The 21,853-nt window shown below is 38.3% G+C and overlaps 1 protein-coding gene across 2 annotated transcripts in view; it reads left to right on the top strand.

The window, feature by feature from the left end:
- The first annotated feature begins 365 nt into the window (after positions 1–365).
- The window catches only part of syk (spleen tyrosine kinase), a 29,925-nt gene continuing 8,437 nt past the window's right edge, over positions 366–21,853 (top strand). The window contains exons 1-10 of one of the 2 annotated variants that reach the window (XM_071917557.2): positions 366–388; positions 496–589; positions 8,988–9,461; positions 10,722–10,882; positions 13,220–13,358; positions 15,207–15,288; positions 17,134–17,174; positions 17,779–17,847; positions 19,582–19,666; positions 20,541–20,700. In XM_071917557.2, the coding sequence (XP_071773658.2) occupies positions 9,060–9,461; positions 10,722–10,882; positions 13,220–13,358; positions 15,207–15,288; positions 17,134–17,174; positions 17,779–17,847; positions 19,582–19,666; positions 20,541–20,700 (1,139 nt within the window). In that variant the 5' untranslated portion in view covers positions 366–388; positions 496–589; positions 8,988–9,059. The remainder of the gene's footprint in view (positions 389–495; positions 590–8,987; positions 9,462–10,721; positions 10,883–13,219; positions 13,359–15,206; positions 15,289–17,133; positions 17,175–17,778; positions 17,848–19,581; positions 19,667–20,540; positions 20,701–21,853) is intronic. The other variant, XM_071917558.2, reaches the window with a different exon arrangement.

Raw genomic sequence — 21,853 nt, forward strand, 5'->3', positions numbered from 1 at the left:
TACCATATAAGCACAGTAAAAAACATTATTATAGATCATCAATATATTGAAGCCTAATTAAAAATGAAGTTCTTGAAATGATTATAACAATTACACCACTAAATTTTGGTAACTCTATTCAATGTAAAGAGTAATTTCAAGCAAAAGGTATAGGCCATCCTTCAGCTGCACTCCTAATTTTCTGTTGTTCGCATTATTTCCTCAGTGTGGCAAACTTATGTTGGTCAGTGTGTTGCAGAAAAAAAAGGAAGTAGAGCCATTAAATACTCAAGGAAGTAGCTGAAATGAGGAAGCTTAAAAGCTCGCCACCTGAGGGTTTATATTGTGTTTTCATGACAGTAAGAGGATGATATACTTTTAATCAACTTCAACACGTCTTTTAGAAAGTGTAAGTGCTTTACCGATTTAACATGGTTTTGGTGTTACTTCAATTTTGGTTTAGTTATTTCTTGTGATGCAACTGAATTTAAGATGACCTATTCACATCCTGTTCAGGCTGCTGGCAGTTGACTATGGCTTTCTTAGTGAAGGACTGCAAACTGCACTAGAAGACGACCAACACTCTAACAAATTGACCAGCACATATACAGTAAGTGGACTTCATGGTCTTGTTTTTCATTTTTGTGGTGAATATAAAATGCATTTGGGTGTCCATCCTAGGTTCTATTTTGTCTTTATGTTCCCACTTGGTCATACAATTCTTAGTTTGGAAACATCCAATATTTTTAGTTTTTTTGTCATGCAATCTTCATCGTCATGCAATTCTTTAAGAATGTAAAAGCTGCTTGTGTCTGTGTGTCTGAGTTAAGTCCAAAGCATTTGTCAGTCTTGTTTCTAACATTTCAGAAATATCTCTTAAAAAATAGGTCATTTCTTTTCTGACCTGAGGAGCGTTTTTCCTTTATTTCATCTGGCATTGATGACTGCAGCTGTATTCTTGTCGCACATAAAGATACCTCATTTTTGTGATTTGTTTTTAAAATTAAATGTTTTACTTTTAAAGAAATAAATGGCTTAGCCACAGCTTAAATTACAGAGTTTTTAACTCTCTAGGTATAGAGGTGTGGTCATAGATCTTCTTGACTATTCAAAAGTCCAGATTAAAGAAGTGACTCAGCATTTGAGGTCAGAGCCCTTAAACTTTGGAACAACTTTTTTTTAACAAACAACTGAAAACTCATTCTTATAAACTTGATAAATTCTTATTGTTCTTATTATGAAATAGTAGTATTGCTTATTTAATTAGGCTATGTCCAACATAGTTTCTGAAGTTTTCCTGAGGTACGTTTACAAGCCGTCAGTTTCACTTATATAGTTTCACTTTATATAAAAAAAATGTATTTGTATGCTAATATCACTGTTGTGTCATTTCAGTTCTGTGTGTGGATCCAGCAGTGCAAGTGTTTCCTTTATTGTTATTTTATTATTGTTATTTAGAAATACGTTTAGGGAAGCCACTGCCTTGACCTTCCTTTAGTGTAGATTAATTTTGCATCTTTTTTTTTGCTTCATTAATGCAGTGAAGTATGTACTACATGTTTGAGTAGTTGATTTGCTTGTGAGGTGCTTCTGTGGTGATCTCTCAGATCTATTATCTGTACAATAATAGATCAAAGATATACATCAAATCATAATATATCAAAGATAGCTTGCAGAGAATTGTGAAAGATAGAATCAAAGTGGTAACTTCAAATTTCACTTTGTCACTTTGTTTTAGACACTTTTGTTTATATTATTGTTCAGCAAGTGCCATTATATTTGTATGATCTCTTTATTTAATAGTCAAATACTACCGCTAGTAGATCTAATACTACTTGGTTTCTTTCTTGTTTTTTTGAGTCTTTTATTTATACTTCTGAAACTTGAATGAGAAAAAATATGCTTGACAAAGAAAAATTATATAACTAATATATTAATATAACAAATTAACTGATACTCTATGTTATTATTATTATTATTTTTAAACATTCCAAATGTTACAAAAACCCAAACTTTAATAGTTCCAAAATTCATCAACTGTATTATTATTATTAAACCTTTATTTAGACAGGTAATCTCATTGAGACACGGAGTCTCATTCACAAGAGAGACCTGGTACTGTAAGGAACTGTAAGTCTATGTTACTTCTGCACTGTTAAGTGGATAATTCTCCAAAGTCCCTCTAATAACATAATGTGGGCTGTTCTGAACAGCGTTATGGTCACATATTGATGTGATTAAAAAACAACTCATGGGATTTTTGTTGTCAAATTAATTGGTATACACTGGTATATTTCTACTTGCTTTCCATTGGTATATTTAATTGCTCTTATTTCACCCCTGGTTCTGATGTGTAAATTAGTATTCAACTGGAAAGTAAGTAATTAAAGTAAGCAAATAAAGCAGATCTTGTTATTATTTTATGATGGGGAAGCTACTCTCAAATTGTAATTTACCAAACTAATTACTTCACACAGAAGGAAGTGAGATTACAGTATATTTTATCTACCCTAAATAATGGATGGTCAAGCTACACTACTTTGAAAAAATAGCTTGACAATGAGGGTTACATCTGTAGCTTCCATAATTTGATGTAATGGTGTTATGACAACTAAGTAGGGATTTAATAGAAAATATCTGGAGATAAATCAAGATATTGACAATTTCCCAGCAACCTGGCCTGCTTGTTGTTTTCATAGCAAATGGAATCGTACCTGCTGTTTGCCTTATTGTGTTTCTGTTTATTGGCAATCTCCTATTTGCTTGACAATTCAGTTGCTGAATATAATTTATCACCTTGGCTATTTGGATTTGAATTACTATAATTCACAAGAACCCAATCACAGAATTTGCCCTTATAGAATATTAAAACATTTGATGCATTGTGAATGATGATTATTGGTGTAATGGTTCCAACTGTACTGTATGGAGTCCAATTTGTTCCAAAGTAAAGTACAGGCTGGAAAGCGGCCAAGTAATCGTTGGGTCATTGGTATTGACCACCAACACTATCAACCCCCCACTGATATATTATGATCATTTTGTGGTATGGAGCAGTAAAACTCTTAGTTATTGCTCCTTTAAGTCCAGAAGAAAATGTAGTGCACTATTCAACAGTGTTTCAACTTTTAAACTGTTCAATGGTTATTGGCAAATACATTGTGGTCAGGTAGCTCAGTGTAGCAGTAACACTGTTAAGGGGGTCGCACACAGGACGAGAAGCACAGCATCGCGCCGCGTAGCAGATAGGACAAGGCGCAGGTATACCACATAGGAAGCGTCGCACAGAGAGCACCAGTAGACGTTAATATGTATGATAGATTAACGTTATAATGTTACAACTTACCGGTGCATCCCGATACTCCCGCAATCTTCCTCCAAGCTGCTGACTTTCATTGGTTATCCTTGAATAATCTGTGATTGGTGGCGTATAATTCCAGATATTTTTATTTTTTATTTTTATTTTTTGAGGGCCATTCATAAAGTGAATGAATGGATATAGCCTACTGGATAGCCTACATTTATTTGATTTACTAGACAATGTTTTTTAGATGGAAAACAAATGTCAGCTGACAAAATAAAAACGAGTTATTGCTTTTAAAATATTAGATAGCTTGCTACTTCTGTTCACAATGATACATTTCAAGCTGCACATGTAATATTGATTTGTGGGTCTTGGCGCTCCAAGACTCTGAGCAGCGCTGGAAGTCGTGGCCGCCGCCAGACGCCGCCAGTCGGCAGCGGTGTGTGCACCTTCATTGTAAACACTGGTTTCGAATTTTTGGATGCTTTTCCAAAAAGCGTTAGAGTTCAATTTACAGAAATCAATGAGGCCTAAGTTAAACTAAAAGTTCATGAGTGTTTTCAAAAATGATGCCTCACTCTGAAAGAAGAAAGGTAGCAATGCCTTTCAAAGTTGAACTATTTCTATTTCATGAATGAACCTAGGTGAAACAAAAAACTGCTGGTGTTTATTTTTCATCTGGGTGCCATCTAAGCCCATCCAGCCATAACTATAGGTAGCCATCCGGCTACCTATAGTTAGCTAGCCAGCTATCAGTGAACAATTTATTGACACTTCAAAATCATAACCATTATCTTATAAAAATGCTCATGATGACATGACATTCTTGCTTCTCTACTTGTTTTCTTTTTTTCTAAATTGTTCACCTAAAGGCTTTGACGTCTTCACAATGCATGCATGTCTTCTTGCTGCATTGTGAAGACATCAAAGCTTTCTTCTCTCACTCACTGATGCTTCTTGTTTGTGTGCTTGACCAAGTGATTGCCCATCCCCCCGTGATAAAGGCATACTGAGCAGGATTTTCCCCCTTGAAATAGCATAAACTCATCCAAAAATGATCCTACTCAATCATTACTTATGGCCCATTGGTAGTGTGTGACAGTGTGTGTGTCTGCAGAGAGCCTGCCTTCCGGCTTTTTTCTAATTTCTGAATGTTTGAGACATTTCTGGACATCAGCCTTTTGGCAGCAGGTGTGTCCTGCAACCAAAACCAATGCTAAATCGTTTTATATTAAGGCTTATAAAAGCCTTGCTGGCTGCGGTAGAGGTCTGAACTCTAAAACAGAGCTACTGGTCAGAGCTTGTTTGTATCGTGAGCTGGTAGCTAGCTACCGTTGTTAGCGTAGCTTCATTATAGTAGAAAAACTGATAGGTAAGCTAACTGGCACCTACCTGTCCAACACAAAACAGGCCAACTCTGTCGCTCTTCATCCCCATCCTCTTCTTCAATACTCTCCAATGGGTGAAAGCCAACAGATTCACTCTTTTTTTGGAACGTACCTTGTCTGCTTGGTATTTTGCCTCACTGTACTATTTTACTGGTTTTTACCATTCTGGCAACCGCAGGGAGAAGGGGTCAACTTTGAAAGTTGTGTTTACAAGCCTTTAGTGGTCAGTCAGTCAGGGCAGCAGTGCAGCACAGTTGATGGGGCGCACGGCACAAGAGTGGGAAGGGAGCTACTTTGAAATTAATTAATTAATTAATTAAACACAAAAACAGCACTCTGCTGCTCTTAGCACAGCGTACAGCATGAGCACACAGGAAGGGAACTATTTTGAATATAATTATAAATAAAACAACACTCTACCGTGGTGTGCCGCCCTCAGCCAGCTGTCGCCCTGGGTGACTGCCTGAATGACTATTTTACTGCTCTGTGTATAATCTCTACATTTGGTAGTTGTCATCGTAGTTCTACTAGTAACTGCATTTGTATAGCACATTCCTTAGCAAAGTTAAAAAAGATGATCAAAACAATCATCTATATGTGAAGATTTGCTCTTCTGACTCCACTTAAATACAAATTCAAATCATTCATTTTCAGTTATTTCTTTAAAAAGACACAGAGTTCACTAATCACATTTTCTTAGTCAGGTTTTTAAAAAGTTTAGGGTAGAATTTGTATTTAAAGCGTGGAAATATACAGGGAGTTCTTACAGTGTACCCCCATCAACAATCAGTATTTATTTGAGAGACCAAAGTTCCAAAGTTCAGCTTCTGCTAAAAATAATCTGCATGAGTACAGCACAGTGATATACTGTATTTATATACTCATGAGTCACATTGTTTAGAAATTTGTCTAAATATAAATATGTTAATACTGTGGAAACGCTTGTCATTCTTAGCTAGAATTCACCCAATTTCCGTAAGCTGACTGTCATGGAAGGCTTATAAGATGTATATTATTATTTATTATCTATGTCTTTCATTGGGAACATTAATATCTAGCATACACACCTGAAGCGTCTGATTTGGCCTCTCTTATGTCAACATCTGTCTGCAGAGATATCACTAATGCTAGATGAAAGAAAAAAAAAAAATTCTTCAGAGTTAGTAGCTCATCATTTTATTGTGACACCAGTTTAGGAGTTGCCATTGGGAAGCTACACTATGTATGAGAACTGGCACAGAGGCTTTGCATTTGCATCACAAATCCACTATCTACCAGGTAGATAGTAGAGCAAGAATATGCAAACTCCATCTGTATCATGGAAGCCAATTCATTGAATTTGCGGGTGTGCATACAACTGTTATTTGTTTAAAATATGAATCTCGTGGTGGTAATCGCTAATTGCTTGTCATTTTGATTGTGACTCCATCATGGAGATCCATTGGAGAATTTTGAGACTTGGACATTTTTTCCCCAAAATTTTAGTAATCTCCCAACACAGTAAACTTCCAACACAGTAAGCTGTCTTGTCTATAGCCCAAGTCTCAAGTCACAAGTGTAGCTTAAGAAGAGTCAGCTAAGCAACCAATGTTAATGTCAAGATGCGACTACTATCCACTACTAACGCTAAAATGTACTTATACTAGATATTTTAGCTAGTGCACAAACCAGATGTGTTTACAAGGCAGTGATGGTTAGCTGCTAGCCAACAATCTGACATAATGTAAACATAAAATCAATTGCATGTCAGTGATGAAATGACCAGTTCCCAGTCAAACAGAGTACAGAAATTAACCTTGTCTCTTATATTCTGTTAAGACAGCCACATTGTATATCTATGAATGCGATCAGCTGTTCAGCCACTATTGCCCAAGAGCTAAGGACCTCCAGTATGGCTGCCAGAGGGTGTGTTGGCTGAAAGCCAGCCTGATCTTTCTTGAAATGGGCACGATGTCTTAAAATTTAAATACGTGCTCCATGCACGGGAAGTGAGAGAAATATTTCCCCGCCACAAAAGGATTATGTGAAGGTGGCACGACTAGAGTAGTAGTGCGGTGGAAAGTAAAGGTGTTGAGGTCAGAGTGGTGGATGGGTGGATACATTTACCTTCAACTCCGATGACCCGGGTTTGATTCCCAGCGCATACCAAGAAGATTTCTGCCATGAGTGAAGTTTTCATTTGTAGCTGAATTTTTTTTTCCCATGGCACAGCCGAGGGCATCAAGAGGCATATTCTGGTCAGGCGGGGAGGCAGTCATCAACGCTTCATAAGATGGCCTCTAGAGGGCGTCTTTGGCTGCGAGCAGTGTTTCCCATACATAGGCTCAGCTGTGGTGCCCCACTACAGTATTGGCATAGCCGCCCCAAAATAAAAAGTTGGTCAATTTATAGAAATTGATCTAAATCGATCTCTAACGCTGCGCCAAATGTGCACATCATGTCATGTTTGTCATTTGGTGATGTTCAGACCAGTAGACCGGTAGCATTGCACTCAATCCAACAGAACCTCCTATTGTGAAAGCAAAAGGGGACATTCTAAAAGGCTTAATGTGAAAACGGCTTAACAAGGCAAAAAAAAATTATTTAACGTTGATTAAAAAAATTGATTTATTTCCCAGGTATACAGCAACATAAGAACTAGCAATGGCTTACATACCATATATATATGCTGAATGAGAGGATTAGTGGTTAGGGACTGCAGTAATTTTAGTGATAGGATATAGAGGAGTGATGATACTGGGAACTTACTGAGGTGATATTGTTCAATTTGTTTCCACGCCCTGCCCTGGCTTGTGCAGGAAGTACAATAGAATATTTCAAAATTTGGCATATTTTGACCTCCCTCATTTGTTGGCCTCTGTAACACTCAAAGTTTTATTTTAGGCAGTTTCTATTTCCATATAAACTGTGTCAGGCATGTTGAGTTTCTTAAAGAATTATTTGGGTACTTTAACAGGTAACATTTGGAATAAATATATGTATTTGGGGAGTATGGTCATTTTAATACAATGAATTTGCCTGATCAAATTCAAAGGTAGAACCCCCCCACCTGCTGATGTCCTCCTCTGTTCTCTTAAGTAAAGAGGAGTAGTTGAGGGAAAAGATTTGACTTAACTGATTTGGTATCTGAAGACCCAAGTATGTCATTTTCGTAGGACTCCAATGGAATGGCATACTATCCATTGTCCAAGTTTCAGCTTTGGCATTAAGTGGCATGGCAACACTTTTAGTTAAATTCATTTTGTAGCCAGAGAAAGACCCATAATTGTTTAATGTTTTCATAAGAGGAGGGACAGATATGTCTGGGTTTGTAAGATATCACAAGATATCATCTGCATATAGAGACAAAGTATGAATATTTTCTCCACCCTGAGTACCATGGATAAAGGGATTTGACCTAATTGCCACTGCCAACGGTTCAATGGCAATCCCAAATAATAATGCTGAGATCCAACAGCCTTGCCGAGCCCCGCACGACAGAACAGGTTTAGGAGAGATATCTTTGTTAGTCTGCACCTGGACTACTGTGCGTCTATAAAGCAATTTAACTAAATCAATAAATCTTAATTCTTTCCATCATTTCAAATAAATAATACCATTCAAGTCGGTCAAACGCCTTTTTGGCGTCCAACGATATTGCTAATTAAGAATTGGAATATGCTTTAGAGCAATGGATTAAATTGAAAAGTCTCCTTATGTTGTCTGTAGGTGAATAAACCCGGTTTGGTCCATTTCCACCAAGTCAGTTAGAATTTTTTCCTGCCTTAATGCTAAAATTTTAGAGAAAATCTTATATTCGCTGGACAATATAGAAATAGGCAAAGTTTAGGATCCTTACCAGGCTTGGGGAGAACTATAATTAGAGCTTCTGCCAGTGTTTCTGGGAATTTACCTGTTTCTGTGGCATAATTAAATGTCGTTAACATAGGGTCAATGAGCTTGGGCAGAAACATTTTATAGAACTCTAAAAGAAATCAATCCATGCCCGGAGAACAGGTGATGTCACCACCTGTTGTACTCTATAGATGGTGACATCACCTGGCTCAAAGACCAGCCAATAGCAGAAGACCAGTTCAGTACCCTACTTTTCACCATTCTGTTGAGAATAAGGTGTCCCCACAGGAATCCTATGCAATAGAAATAATACAAAAATAACAACGTATAATACAAGACAATCTGAAAAATAGGAGAACGACATGTTGAGTTTGGGTGTGACTCGACTTGATATATTTTACTACATCCTGTAAAATAATGATAAATAAAATAAAAACAAACTTTTAAAAAATCTTAATGTTTGATTGTACTTCCTTTTTTAGGTGACTCCTTTGACAACTTGGCTGAACTTTGTGTGGGCCCTTTCTCCAGGTAGCCAATAGCCAGAAGACAAAATGGCTGAGAAAGTGAATTCATTGCCATACTTCTATGGCAACATCACCCGAGAAGAGGCGGAGGACTACCTGCAGCAGGCAGGCATGGCTAACGGTTTGTACCTGCTCCGTCAAAGCCGAAACTACTTGGGGGGCTTTGCGCTGTCAGTGGCCTATACGCACCACTGCTACCACTACACCATTGAGAGGGAACCCAATGATACATATGCCATTGCTGGTGGCAAGAGCCACAGAAACCCTGTGGACGTGATCGACTACCACTCGCAGGAGATGGATGGCCTTGTGTGTGTCCTGAAGAAGCCCTGCAACAGGCCCAAGAACATGCAGCCCAAGGTGGGGCCGTTTGAAGACCTGAAGGAGAAGCTCATCCGGGAATATGTAAAGCAGACCTGGAACCTGCAGGTAAGTTTCAACACAACTGGCTGTCCTATAAGTAGACAAGGAAAGTCATTTAGAATATCCAGAATGGAAACTAAAGGCAGCAGTATATTAATATGCTAATTTCATCTGTATCATAGAAGCCAATTCATTGAATTTGTGGGTGTGCATAAAACTGTTATTTGTTTAAAATATGAGTCTTGTGGTGCAATCTGCGAGTTGCTTGTCATTTTGATTTTGTCTCTATCTTTGGTGCTCAGCGCTCATTGCTGTGGTGTTTCTGCACTGCTCTTCCCAGAGATCACCTGTCAATCAAAAAGTGTGTCCAGTACTGTGACGTCTTGTTCCTTGGATTTTCTGTTGATGCAGTTTGAGTTTCTCTTTTCTTTGTCTGTTCAGCCATGGTGGCTATCGCTGCTCATACTAACTACCCAGTTTGTGTTCTGTTTATTCCAAACATCACTTCCTGTGCACCAGAGGATTTTCCCAGGAAAGACCTACCAGACACTGGGAGTTTAGAACAGCAAATGTAAAAGCTTTCATGAATTGGCTATAGGTTGAATCACTATTGTGTTATATCAGTTGGCGATAAAGAGTAGCACAATGTCATTTATTTATATGAAAATGTTATGGATTATTACTTCAACAGTATAGCATGTATAGTTATGTATTGTAGTTACACCTCTTGGCATGATAAAATGCATATATGTTGCAAGATAATGCAATATGATTCAAACAATACTTTAGCTACTTTGTGGACTTTTACTCCAATACTAAGGCCACCAACCTAAGATTTCATGAGGCGCTAGAATACCTGGTCATATAAACGGTTGGCTGAATATCTCATTAGTTCCAAGTCACTGCAAAAAATCTCCATCTTAACAAGTCATTCAGTCTAATATTGAGTCCAAAAACCCTAATTTTCTTAAAATAAGTGGAAAAAATCTGCCCCTGGGGTGAGATAATTTCACTTGTTTCTGATGCAAATCAACTTGTTTGAAGATTTTTCTAGAATCAAGGGTCATTTTCTTGATAGTAGTGCAGTGATCTGCCTTATTCTAAGATATTGACTCTCATTTCTAGAAAATGAAACAAGTGAAACTGCATTGGAAACAAGTGAAATTATCTCACCCCGGTGGCAGATTTTTCCACTTGTTTTAAAAAAATTAGGATTAGGACTCAATAATAGACTTAACCCTAACCATAAATGACTTGTTAAGATTTTTTTGCAGTGTCCAAGTTGGACTCTGTAGCTTGGCCTGAATATTTTCCTGCTTATTACAGGGGGCAGCTCTGGAGCAGGCAATCATCAGCCAGAGGCCTCAGCTGGAGAAGCTCATTGCCACCACCGCCCATGAAAAAATGCCCTGGTTCCATGGCACCATAACTCGAGAGGGCTCGGAGCCGAGGCTTCAAAGTGGCTCCCGCACTAATGGAAAATTTCTGTAAGGTTTTGACAATTGTCAATTCTTTTATTTTTACCATTAGTTTTTAGGTGCTTTAAAGGCATTTCCTTTATTAATGTTAAAATATGATACATGTAGTGCATATTTAACTAGAAGGGCACTCGGAGAGCGCAGACCTCCGCCAAGGCCAATAGTCCAGTCTTCTACGAATTGCTTGTTCGTGAGTCGGATCCGCTATAATTCGCTATTATTGCTTTTTCGTGAGTCGGATCCGGATCCGCTCCAAAATGTAATGGCTTCTTCCTTGGCCCATGCTACACCCTTCCATGAAGTTTCATGAAAATCGGGCCAGTAGTTTTTCCATAATCCTGCTGACAAACAGACTAACAAACGGCACCGAAAACATGACCTCCTTGGCGGAGGCGGACTCATCCAATACAGGGTTAACCTACCACTAGGCTGCTTGATGACAGAAGTCTGTGGTCAAACTATCATGAAGAACCGCTTTGCAACACTATGAGTTGTGAAGTGAATAAAAATGCTGCAGTAAAACTACAGTAAAAACTGCATCGATACGTTCTACTTCCCACAGTTTAATCACACTTAACAAATGAAATATGGCCACTTGCTTTGCAGCATTTGAACAGATAGCAGGGGTGTTGAGGGTGTGTGGAGTATTTATAGTTCCTTCAGCTGAGAGGCAGTGGTCTCGAGAGAGAGAGAGAGAGAGAAGCACACTGTGGTTTCCGCTGTGACAGTTTGCAAAGGACTTCCTGCAGTAGCCAGACAGAGCTGGAAGAATGACAGCTCTGTTCTGTCTTTTGTACCTTCTGTCATGAATCATCTACAAATCATGTTTTTCCAATAAAACGCAGCCTGAAACATTCATTATAGCGAACCACTTGGCCAGTTTTTCATAGAAATAATATAGTGCAGGTTACTTTTAGAAAATGACTGATGGTTCAAATATTGTCCACAAGGGGACATTAAGACTATCTCTGTATAAGCTTCTCATCAGGTTTTACAGAAAATAAGGTATCGTCTATTAATTAATATGCTATTGTCATAGTTTCTGTCAATTGTAATCATTTGTCATTTTATCTTGGCAGATAGTATTTGATTTATTATTGTCAATTTTACTTAAGGTTGTATTAGAAAAACCACAGTAATAAAATCACCTGAAATACACACCATTTGATTAATATATATTTTGCATTTATTTTGCACATCCAAATAAAAATCAAGTGCTCAAAAAATATTTAATTCATGTATGAACAACATTCAACTATAGTATTGTGAGTAGGACTAGTGCGCTCAAAATTGAAAAAGATGTCTCCAGATGGTCAACATGAATCTTTCATGACTAAAATAATATGACATTTGAAATCATTTTCAGTGTATTGGACCAGGTCTCCATATCAAAAATACATTGGTGAATATCTCATGGCCACTTGTTTGTTTTGCTACCACCATTTTCCAGACTCTAGCCATTCTACTGCTTTGGCCACTTATTATCATATGCTCAAGGCACAGTAATAATTTCACATGATCAAAGTGAGCAGAAGAGTAGGCTAGCCATATGGCCGTACCTACGTTTCATGACCAGTTGTCAGCATGACAATGACAGAATAAAGTTCTTCGTATTAAAACAATTATTTATAATGTTTTTGGAATATATTTTAATTCACAAAATATATTTCCTGTAAAATGTGCAGGATTGACTTACGGCACACAGGAGGGGCCTCAACCAAAACAGGAAGAGGCCTGCCTCACTCTACTTGTTAGTACGAAACAAACAGACAAATCCAGATGCTGTCCAGTCCCATGGCGCCTAGCTAGGTGCAGCATCAACTGTTACTGTAGTTGAAGTTACTACAGTCCTGGAATATCAGGATAACCACATCATTCACCAATGTATTGTCAAGAAGAATAGATCCACTCTACTATACAGCTACACTCCAGTGGGTCAGCTGTCTTTCAGTATCAGAGAGGCCTGTTTCATTAGCATTACAACTGATAGTAAATAACACCTCTGCTGGTTGAATTTATTCCTGAGAAAATTCCCATTAATTTCCCCTCCCTATAGCTACAATCTTCCCCAAATAGAAAATAATTATATCTAGGCCTCGCTGTACCTCACTGTGTGTGCATTGTCTTTGTCCAACTTTATTGGGATTTCAGCACAGTGTCAGCAGAAACTGAAACAATTGTACTTCTCTATTTCAAAACCCTAATTATGATTATTGTTCGTGAAGGGTTTTACACAGTTTAAGCTAGATTTAGGTATTTTTGTTCCTATAATACCAACATACTCACCATCCCTTCTTTGCTGTATTTCCTCCCATTCCCTCCATCTCTGTCTCTTTCTCTCTGCAGAATACGACAGAGGGATGCAAATGGATCCTACGCTCTGTGTTTGCTACATGAAGGACAAGTCATGCACTACCGCATTGATAGGGACAAGTCTGGCAAGCTCTCTATCCCGGATGGCAAGAAGTTTGACACCTTGTGGCAGGTCAACGCAATACATTTTAACCATATTAGTCTATCATGCTGGACTTCTAGCACCTGAAAATAAGTGTTGCTGTGCAATGCCCCCAATTTGCCACTTTTTTTTGTTGAAGTTATATTGTATCTCATTGACCACTAAGGTAATAGGTTATGGATATATCAGAATCACCTTAAAGTTTGCAACAAGTAAGATCTTTCCTTCCCCATAGCACAAAATTACCATAATATATGTGTGGGGGGTTGACAGAGTTGTTGATCAATACCAATAACTCAAAGATTACTTGTCCCGTTGCTCACATTTCAGTTTCAATCCCTCCTTTTCTATAAAACTTAAAGCTGCACTAGGTCATTTTGCATGTTGACAGCTCCAAATGACAGCAAGAGGTAAGTGTTTTTAGGACTTCATAACACAGAATCAGGGCTTGGAAACTGAATGTTTTTTTCAATCGGTCCGTTCTGAGCAGAAGCGATATTTTTCTGTTTCTGTTCTTGTGTTCCGCCCCCAACATAAAGTTCCCGAAACGGTTTGAAAGAAATTAAAAACTGATTAATACCATTCTTTTTTACTTTTTAAAATCAGGCATGCTTAGAAATCATTAACTATTATCAACGATACAAAACATAAAATCAGTGAAGTAGCCTAAACTGCACTTTTTTTGTGATGGAGTCTGGGGCGGTTCCACCACAAAAGCGTCTCCTAGGAGGAATGATGTGCCTGTGTAGGAGGTGCAGAATTGCCATGAGCGAATATATAGCACCTTGAATTAAAGTAGCTTGGGTGGAGATAGCACATTTGGTTATTGTGTTGCTGTGGTCGAAGGAGAATCGTTGCCCAATGTAGGGAATGGGTCAGTGATATTAGGCGAAGAGCCAAACAGACAGCAAAAGCCAAAGTGTCTGTCAAAAGTCTGTGACCGCAGACGTGAATTTTTGCCTCGCAGCTTGTAAAATTAAAATTGCAAAATGGGGTTTAGAGGCACGGACCTAAATGTACAAATTTACCAAATAATGCTCTCAAGCATTGAGCTGATTGTACAAACCTGTAAAGAGGAGTTTACAAGCACTGACCTAAATGTACAAACTCAACCAATCAATTCCATCCTTCACCAGCACAAAGCCACACCATATGCCATGATGAAAATAGAGCCCACAAGTTGCTAGATTTATTGCTAATGCTTTTGAGATAAATTTCTAAATAGAGCAACAGTCGCTAAGTTGGCTACGGTGGCCCTTTGTTCATCCTAAACAAAACTGAATTAAGGGTGCATGGAAATGACATGCAATTGCTTTAGCACAAAAACATGAAAAGGTGAAATGTCTGTGGCCCAATTTTCCACCATACCAATGTGACGCACAAAGAAGCCAAAGTTTTGAATAAACCAGGATGCATAAAGGTATGCCCAAAATCTTCAATGTGCACATTATATCATCCAAATCTGAATAAAAACAGCTAAAACACTAAACATCTGCGTAACTTTATGCAGTCAATACAGCACAATTTTGGTAAAAAAAAAAAGCCAGAAATATTTGTACATCACTCAGCAGCACTTATATCAGGTGCTGGATTTTTATTTGTAAGTATGCACATTATGTATTATGTTGCTACTGTGTACTCCAATTATTCAAAACTGCAGAATAACATCAGGTTAAAACACTGAGAAGAGGCCATTGCAAAATAATGTTACCAATTTTATTTTTTTTTAATAGATTTTCTGAACAATTCACAGAAATATCAAGGCATACCCGAGTGTGCCTTGCCACAATGTTTGAAAATGTACGGACTGGTGATGTCCCACACAGGCCTCACCAGTCAGATTACACTCTGACATCTGAACTGCTCTCTTTACCACAGCTGGTGGAGCACTACTCATACAAACCAGACGGCCTGCTCCGAGTGCTAACCGAGCCCTGTCCACGACCTGATGGAGACAGTGGTAAACACACACCCACAATTAATGGAAACATGTATCCAGCAAGATTGACGAGAAGCCTATTGGCATGCATGTTGGCTCATGTCCATATACTCAAAATTTAGGGCAGAATTCACCTTAATTGCCAAGGAGAATAAATATATAGGAATTTGAAACTTCCTCTGTTGGGCCTTCCCCTTTAAAGCTCTATGTGATAACTTTTTTATGGTAAAACGTTGACTTTTATTTGCTATTAGTGCTAGACTGGACCTTTCCAAGCTCCAACGAAACCACAATTGTAACATGAGACTCTGAACAGCCGATTCTGAGCGGCGGTGCACTGGATAGAACACTGGCGGGAAATAGTAGTAGGCTAGTTTTACGTAACGTCCGGGTACTATGTTAGCAGACGCTAACACTAATGCTAACTGCCACAGCCGCGTTAGCATCGTAGCTAACGCATTCGCTCGTTAGCTATCTTGAGTAGTATTCTACAACGGCAGGCACAGCGTTTTATCCCAGGCATCTTACAGTATTGTGAGGGTTTATGTGGACAGTTTTATCCCAAGCAGCCTACAGTGTCATGAGTGTTTACGTGATCAATAAGCACACGCTTGTTTGTTGTCTGACGTCATTAAAAGTGCGACGGCAGTAAAATCGACAGAGTGCAGTTGCCAATTCTGACCAAAGTAGCCGCTGACGTGCCAAGTTATCCCATAGAGCTTTAAGGAATACACCATGCTTTTGGTAGACTGTCCCGTTGGTCCACTTATCCAGCTAACACTTCAGCATACAGCATGTTCAGTAATAGTAGGCCATTAGCATTATCTCAAAAGAGAGAAAATGAGAACTTGTAACAGCTCTGAAACTAAATGGTAAGTCATTTTAAATGATATGTGATCTGGCAGTTTTGTGCAGCTTGGTAAAATTTACATAATGTATGATATGAAATATATGAAATATGATATGATGACATGCTGTCCCTGTGTACCAGGGACTACTTCCCCTGTTTCCATAGGAAGTGAAGGTGGTGGTGAGACTGTGATGGGAGACTGTGTACTGTTGTGTAATGTACTGTACAACAAGATGAATATTTGGTTGCTCGTCTGAAATAGTTCCAAAATTAAACCTGGCTACATCAGCTATACTGAGTTACTGATATTTCATTTTTTGAAATTTATGAATGTACAGGCCATATAATAAAAAAACACTACCAAATTTTATTAGTAAAAAGGTCAGTTTTCTTGCTTTTGGTATTACTAGTCACCTACCAGCACTCAACATAGTGTTTGCTAAAGTGTTGGAGCATGGAGCACAAGAGCCAATGAGGGACATATGGATGATTTTGGTGTCTATGTGTAAATTGACCAATGGCCATGGGACAATCTGCCAAAAAGCCACCGGATTCCTTAAGTAGAAGGTGTTCTTGTCACATTTGACTGTGTTCATTCTCCATTGGAACATGAACAACCCCACTAAGTTCACAGTAGGAGGGAAGATTTTTTTTTCCGAGCTGTCTGACAGTAGTGAATTCAAGACAGGTTAATTTGTATTGAGGACCAGATCAGTCAAAATAAAAAATAAATGAATAAATGCCTTGATAAATAAACACACAAATAAATGTGCAAGTAAATTCCAAAACAAATCTTATCTGATTCTCCATACATTTGATTCAGCTTTGTAAAAATGACAGATTCATAGCCAACATCACTGTAGGCTACACTGCCCAAATCAGACACTAACTGATTTTAAATTTCAAATGTTTTGTTGGGATCCATATAATGTAGTACATCCATGCTATGCTTTATCATACTCTATTATAATATTCTTTAATATAAGTAAATCATTTAATTCATTCTTCTTATACAGGGACTATAGGACGGCCACTCCTACCACGGGACCACCCTGGAGTAAGTTCTGTTTCTTGTACACAGTGCGTGTTTGTGTGTGTGTGTGTGTGTGTGTGTGTGTGTGTGTGTGTGTGTGTGTGTGTCTGTCTCAGGCCTACAGTTTTGGCTCATTTGTAGAATGTGTTTTGAGTGTTTGATGTCCATTTTCGTTTGTCCAACAAACATGAAGTATGGTTAGTGATCTGATAATCATCACATTACTTTAATGTATCTCATGATTAGATGGAGCAAATGGGGATTCTCCCCAGATATCTGCCATTATTGATATTCTTGGATGTCTGGTATTGTTGATCATGACATAGCTTTAAAGACTGGCTTTAAAATTGTTATGTTTTCTGACAACACACCTTTTGACTTGAACATGAAGTAAATGTACAGTAACTTGGGAATGAATTATTTCTCCACTTACTGTAATTTTCAGATCTTAACAAATTAGGATGATAATTCACTATATATACATTTAACCTGTGTGTACTATTCACACCCTTTTTTAGATTGTGAGCTAACCTTTCCCCTTGACCACTTATTAGTGTAACGATCACATGCATGACCATAACATCACAACATAACCTACTTATATCCTCTCTGAAATTGTGGTTTCTAGCAAGGTGCGACAGGTGGATTTTTCTCCAGACTCAAAAACTACTCTGTACCCATACCAGGCCGGAAAAAGGTGCACTAACACACCTCCTGCCTCCTCATAAATGCCCAACTGATTGGTAACAGTAGTGTGCATCCCTCCCATAACTCTCCCAAGTGTGATCTTGCTCATGTGTGGTTTGCTACCTACTAACACACCTCAGACCTACTCGCACTCTTGGTCCTTCACTCCGTTCACTTCCCTTCTCACATCCCTCTCAGGAATCAAAGGTGGGAGCAGACAGCTTCACAACTGGAATTGATTGCACACACACGTGTTCAATTCAATTCAATCTGTGCAACATCATTTTAGTTGGCCTACTTTTGATTAAAAAAAAATAAACACCATCCAGAGGTTACTTAGTGTAGTTGCAATTGGAAAAAAATATCCAGCGCTCTTAAGAGTAACTAAACCACACCCAAATTTGTGGTAAAGCCTGACATCTACTGGTGAGAAGTAGGGTACTGCCCTGGCAATCTGCTGTTGGCTGGTCTTTGTGCCAGGTGATGTCACCACTTTATAGAAGGTGACATCGCCTGGCACCAAAGACCAGCCAATAGCAGATTGCCAGTGCAGTACCCTACTTTTCACCAGTAGATGTCAGGCTTCACCACAGATTTGGGTTTGGGGTTCAGTTACTCTATGAATGCTGCATGACACTGAATGAGTGGTGATTATTATCCCAGTTTTGGCAAGCTTTGGAGTCTCTTGCACATCACTTTGTCTTTCTTTGTTTTTTTGTGTTTTCAGTTCAGCACTTCCAGCCTCTTCTAACTGAATGCAGTTGCCAAAACATACAATAGCATTAAAGACCTTTTTAGGAATTTCATGTAAAGTTCTGCTCACTGAAGCTAAAGAATCAAATAGGATTCTTGGACATGAACTTGCTTCTGTAAATAAAGCACACCGCTCTTAAAAGCAGGGGTGTGGAACATATGGTTCACAAGTTATTACTTTTTCAAGTTTACATATCAACTGCTTGTAATGCAGTCTGAGGTACTTTTGGACAGTAAATCAGTTATTAAAATAGTTCCATACCCCTTCTTTGAATGCATGTGAATCAATATGTTGACCCCTGCACTTATTGTTTTCCTCTTACCCTTTGTATGGACAATCATGCAATCTCCCTTTAATGGACACCCATGTATTACAGTGATACTGAAAAAGTGATGGATGGAAAAATGTTCAAGATATCCCAATGTACTATTTTTTAACACTGATAGATATGCTTAATAATATTTTCTCACATAATTTGATCTATAAAAAGCTTTCTTTTCCATGGTTTTTTCTACGTACAATTCATGTTCCGTGAATGAAGATGATACTGACACATAGTCACGTCGTTCAGTAACAGTAACAGTAACTGTCATAACTAAATTGAGTGTTAAGTGTCCTGGAAATTATTTTCAATAGTTGTTCACATCATCAGATTACGTACTCCTAAAGAAATGTGATGCAGCTTTGGGAAAATAAGGATTTTACACCTTTTTTTTCTTTAAGATGAAGGGAACAACAAATCAGATTCTTGGAAGAATGCCCCTTTATTGTACCTTAACATTCCAAGGAAAAAAATCTATCACTGTAATACAGGTTCCATAAAGAGTGGCACTCTGCTTCAGAAGGGAAAAACTAATATTTTATGCTCACCTGATTATTGAATTCATTCATTGCAGGTTACATTTCAGCAGTGCACCCTCTGAAATATACCTGTTGTGTTTTCACTGCTGTATTTCTCCTTAAACAATGTCTTTTCTGATGGACCGACAGGGTTGGGGCGGATATCGACACAACACAACAGATAATCTCAATCCTTATGAAACCAGGGTGCTAAATAATCAAGCAGCCAACAATGGTGAGTTGAGTGAAAAATGGCTTATGTAAGATGAAAGGGTTTACAAAATTACACCCATGAGTATGAAAATACTATATATATAATCTCTTCCCTAAAGTTGTTAGGCAGATTGGTTTCCTCCATTTTTATTCTGATATTTTTCTACATCATGTACAGTATATCATCTATATTTACTCATACCATTAAGTATTACTGTCACTCACAGGCTTTCCTGTCCCTCACCAGTTGTGCATGTGAAGATCGATTATTTTTACTAACTCGATTCTTTTCAATCATCAATTCATGACAACAACCCCCCCAACACACACACACACACACACACACACACATACCTTTGTATGTCATCCACCTCTCTCTCCCAATCTTTCCTGTCTCTCTCTACTTTAAACTGTACAATAATAGAAAAAAGAAACATCCATACACAAGCATCTGCACTGCTGCACAAACTAAACGGACAAATCACTCATATTTGTACAGTGTCTTTTGATCAAAGGTGGCATCGCCTGCTCACCTGAATGATTTGTTCAATCCGATACAGCAACTGAACAAGTCTGAACAAAAGATGATGATTCTGAGCGACTAACTCATACACTAGCAACTGAACTCCATAACAAAACATACAGTATCATGCTTGCTGCTGTTTGGCTGTCACGAATGAATAAACACTGAAATCTGAGATTTTGTGAGTTTGTTGTGACTGTGGTGCGCCCGCATGCTTAGAACTGTACAGAGTGCAGTCCAACCAGATACTGTCACGCGAAATTCGTGACATTCAGTTCCCTTTGTGGATTCATCTCATTCGCATTAAAGTGTTGTTCAAATGAATGAATCATATGAATCACTATCCGTCAAATATGTTTAATTTTCTCATCAGAGGCCATGCCTATGGACACAGAGGTATATGAGAGTCCCTATGCAGACCCAGATGAACTGAGGAGTTCCACAGTGGACCGCGGACATCTCTTCCTGGAGGATGGAGAATTGGGCTCTGGGAACTTTGGTACAGTCATGAAGGGCATCTACAAGATGAGGAAGTATGCTATATCACATCACAACATTCAATGGCTACGTTTACATGCCCTGGTTAAAGGAAAAGTCCACCCTGGGACACTGTTAGAAATGATCTCTGGTGTTCAATGCATTCCAGGAGTTATTTTGTGATAAAGTGTTGGAATTTACGTTTTTGTTGTACCTACTTTATCTCAACCTGCCTCATTTACTTCAAAATGCATTGCATTCTGGTCTATTGAGGCTACTGGTGGTGGAGAAATTGGTCTCTCTGCCTCTTCTACAATGGATTTCTCCCTGTATGATTGTTGAATATCGGTGCAAAATGGCGGCTCTAGAAAGAAGCCCTTGCTTTTTGATTCTGACACCAAAACCTGATGTTTACCGTTGATGTTTTAGATAGCGAAAACATTTTCTGCTATCAAACTCCATTGTAGCTGCACTGGAAATATCTAGACGTGGCATCACATCATCTACTTTTGGCTAGTTCAATCGGGGATAAAAAAAACAAACAAACAGGTTTTAGGGTGGATTTTTCCTTTATAGTCAGGTTAAGCTGTTTCCATGAACATGTGATATCCTGTGACTGAGTATTGATGTTACCATTAACAGAATATTCTTCCTCTGTCTTTAATTGAGCATAGTAAGAGCAAGAAAGTGAGAGTTTTTAGCTTACTTTTAACAAATGAATATCATAAATGTATTAGTACTGCTCACGGACATCAAAATGTACCCATAACGCTGTACGAGCCAGGCATCTTACCCAGGTTTCTCATAATCAGAGTATGAGCTTACCCAGGTCATAGGCCCTCTTCACAAACAAACGTCGCCCATAACTCTGTTCTGTCTCTCTGTTCAGTCTGTGATCACTTATTTTGTGTTTCCACATAATGTATAACACAATACAGGTGTTGTCACTGACATATCTTTCTGTTTCTGTTGTCAGACGACTGCACAAGCTAACTGTGATCGAGGGTCACGAAATGCTAACTGGCTAACCAAGGCTAATGCTAATTTCTGTACTGTTAGCATTTTGTGACCCTCAATCAAATAACTTTTTTATATTTGTGCAGTCGTCTGACAACAGAAACAGAAAGATATGTCAGTGACAACACCTGTATTGTGTTATACATTATGTTGAAGCACAAAATAAGTGATCACAGACTGAGTTATGGGTGA

The sequence above is a fragment of the Centroberyx gerrardi genome, chromosome 2 (assembly GCF_048128805.1).
Source record: "Centroberyx gerrardi isolate f3 chromosome 2, fCenGer3.hap1.cur.20231027, whole genome shotgun sequence".
Taxonomy (NCBI): Eukaryota; Metazoa; Chordata; class Actinopteri; order Beryciformes; family Berycidae; genus Centroberyx; species Centroberyx gerrardi.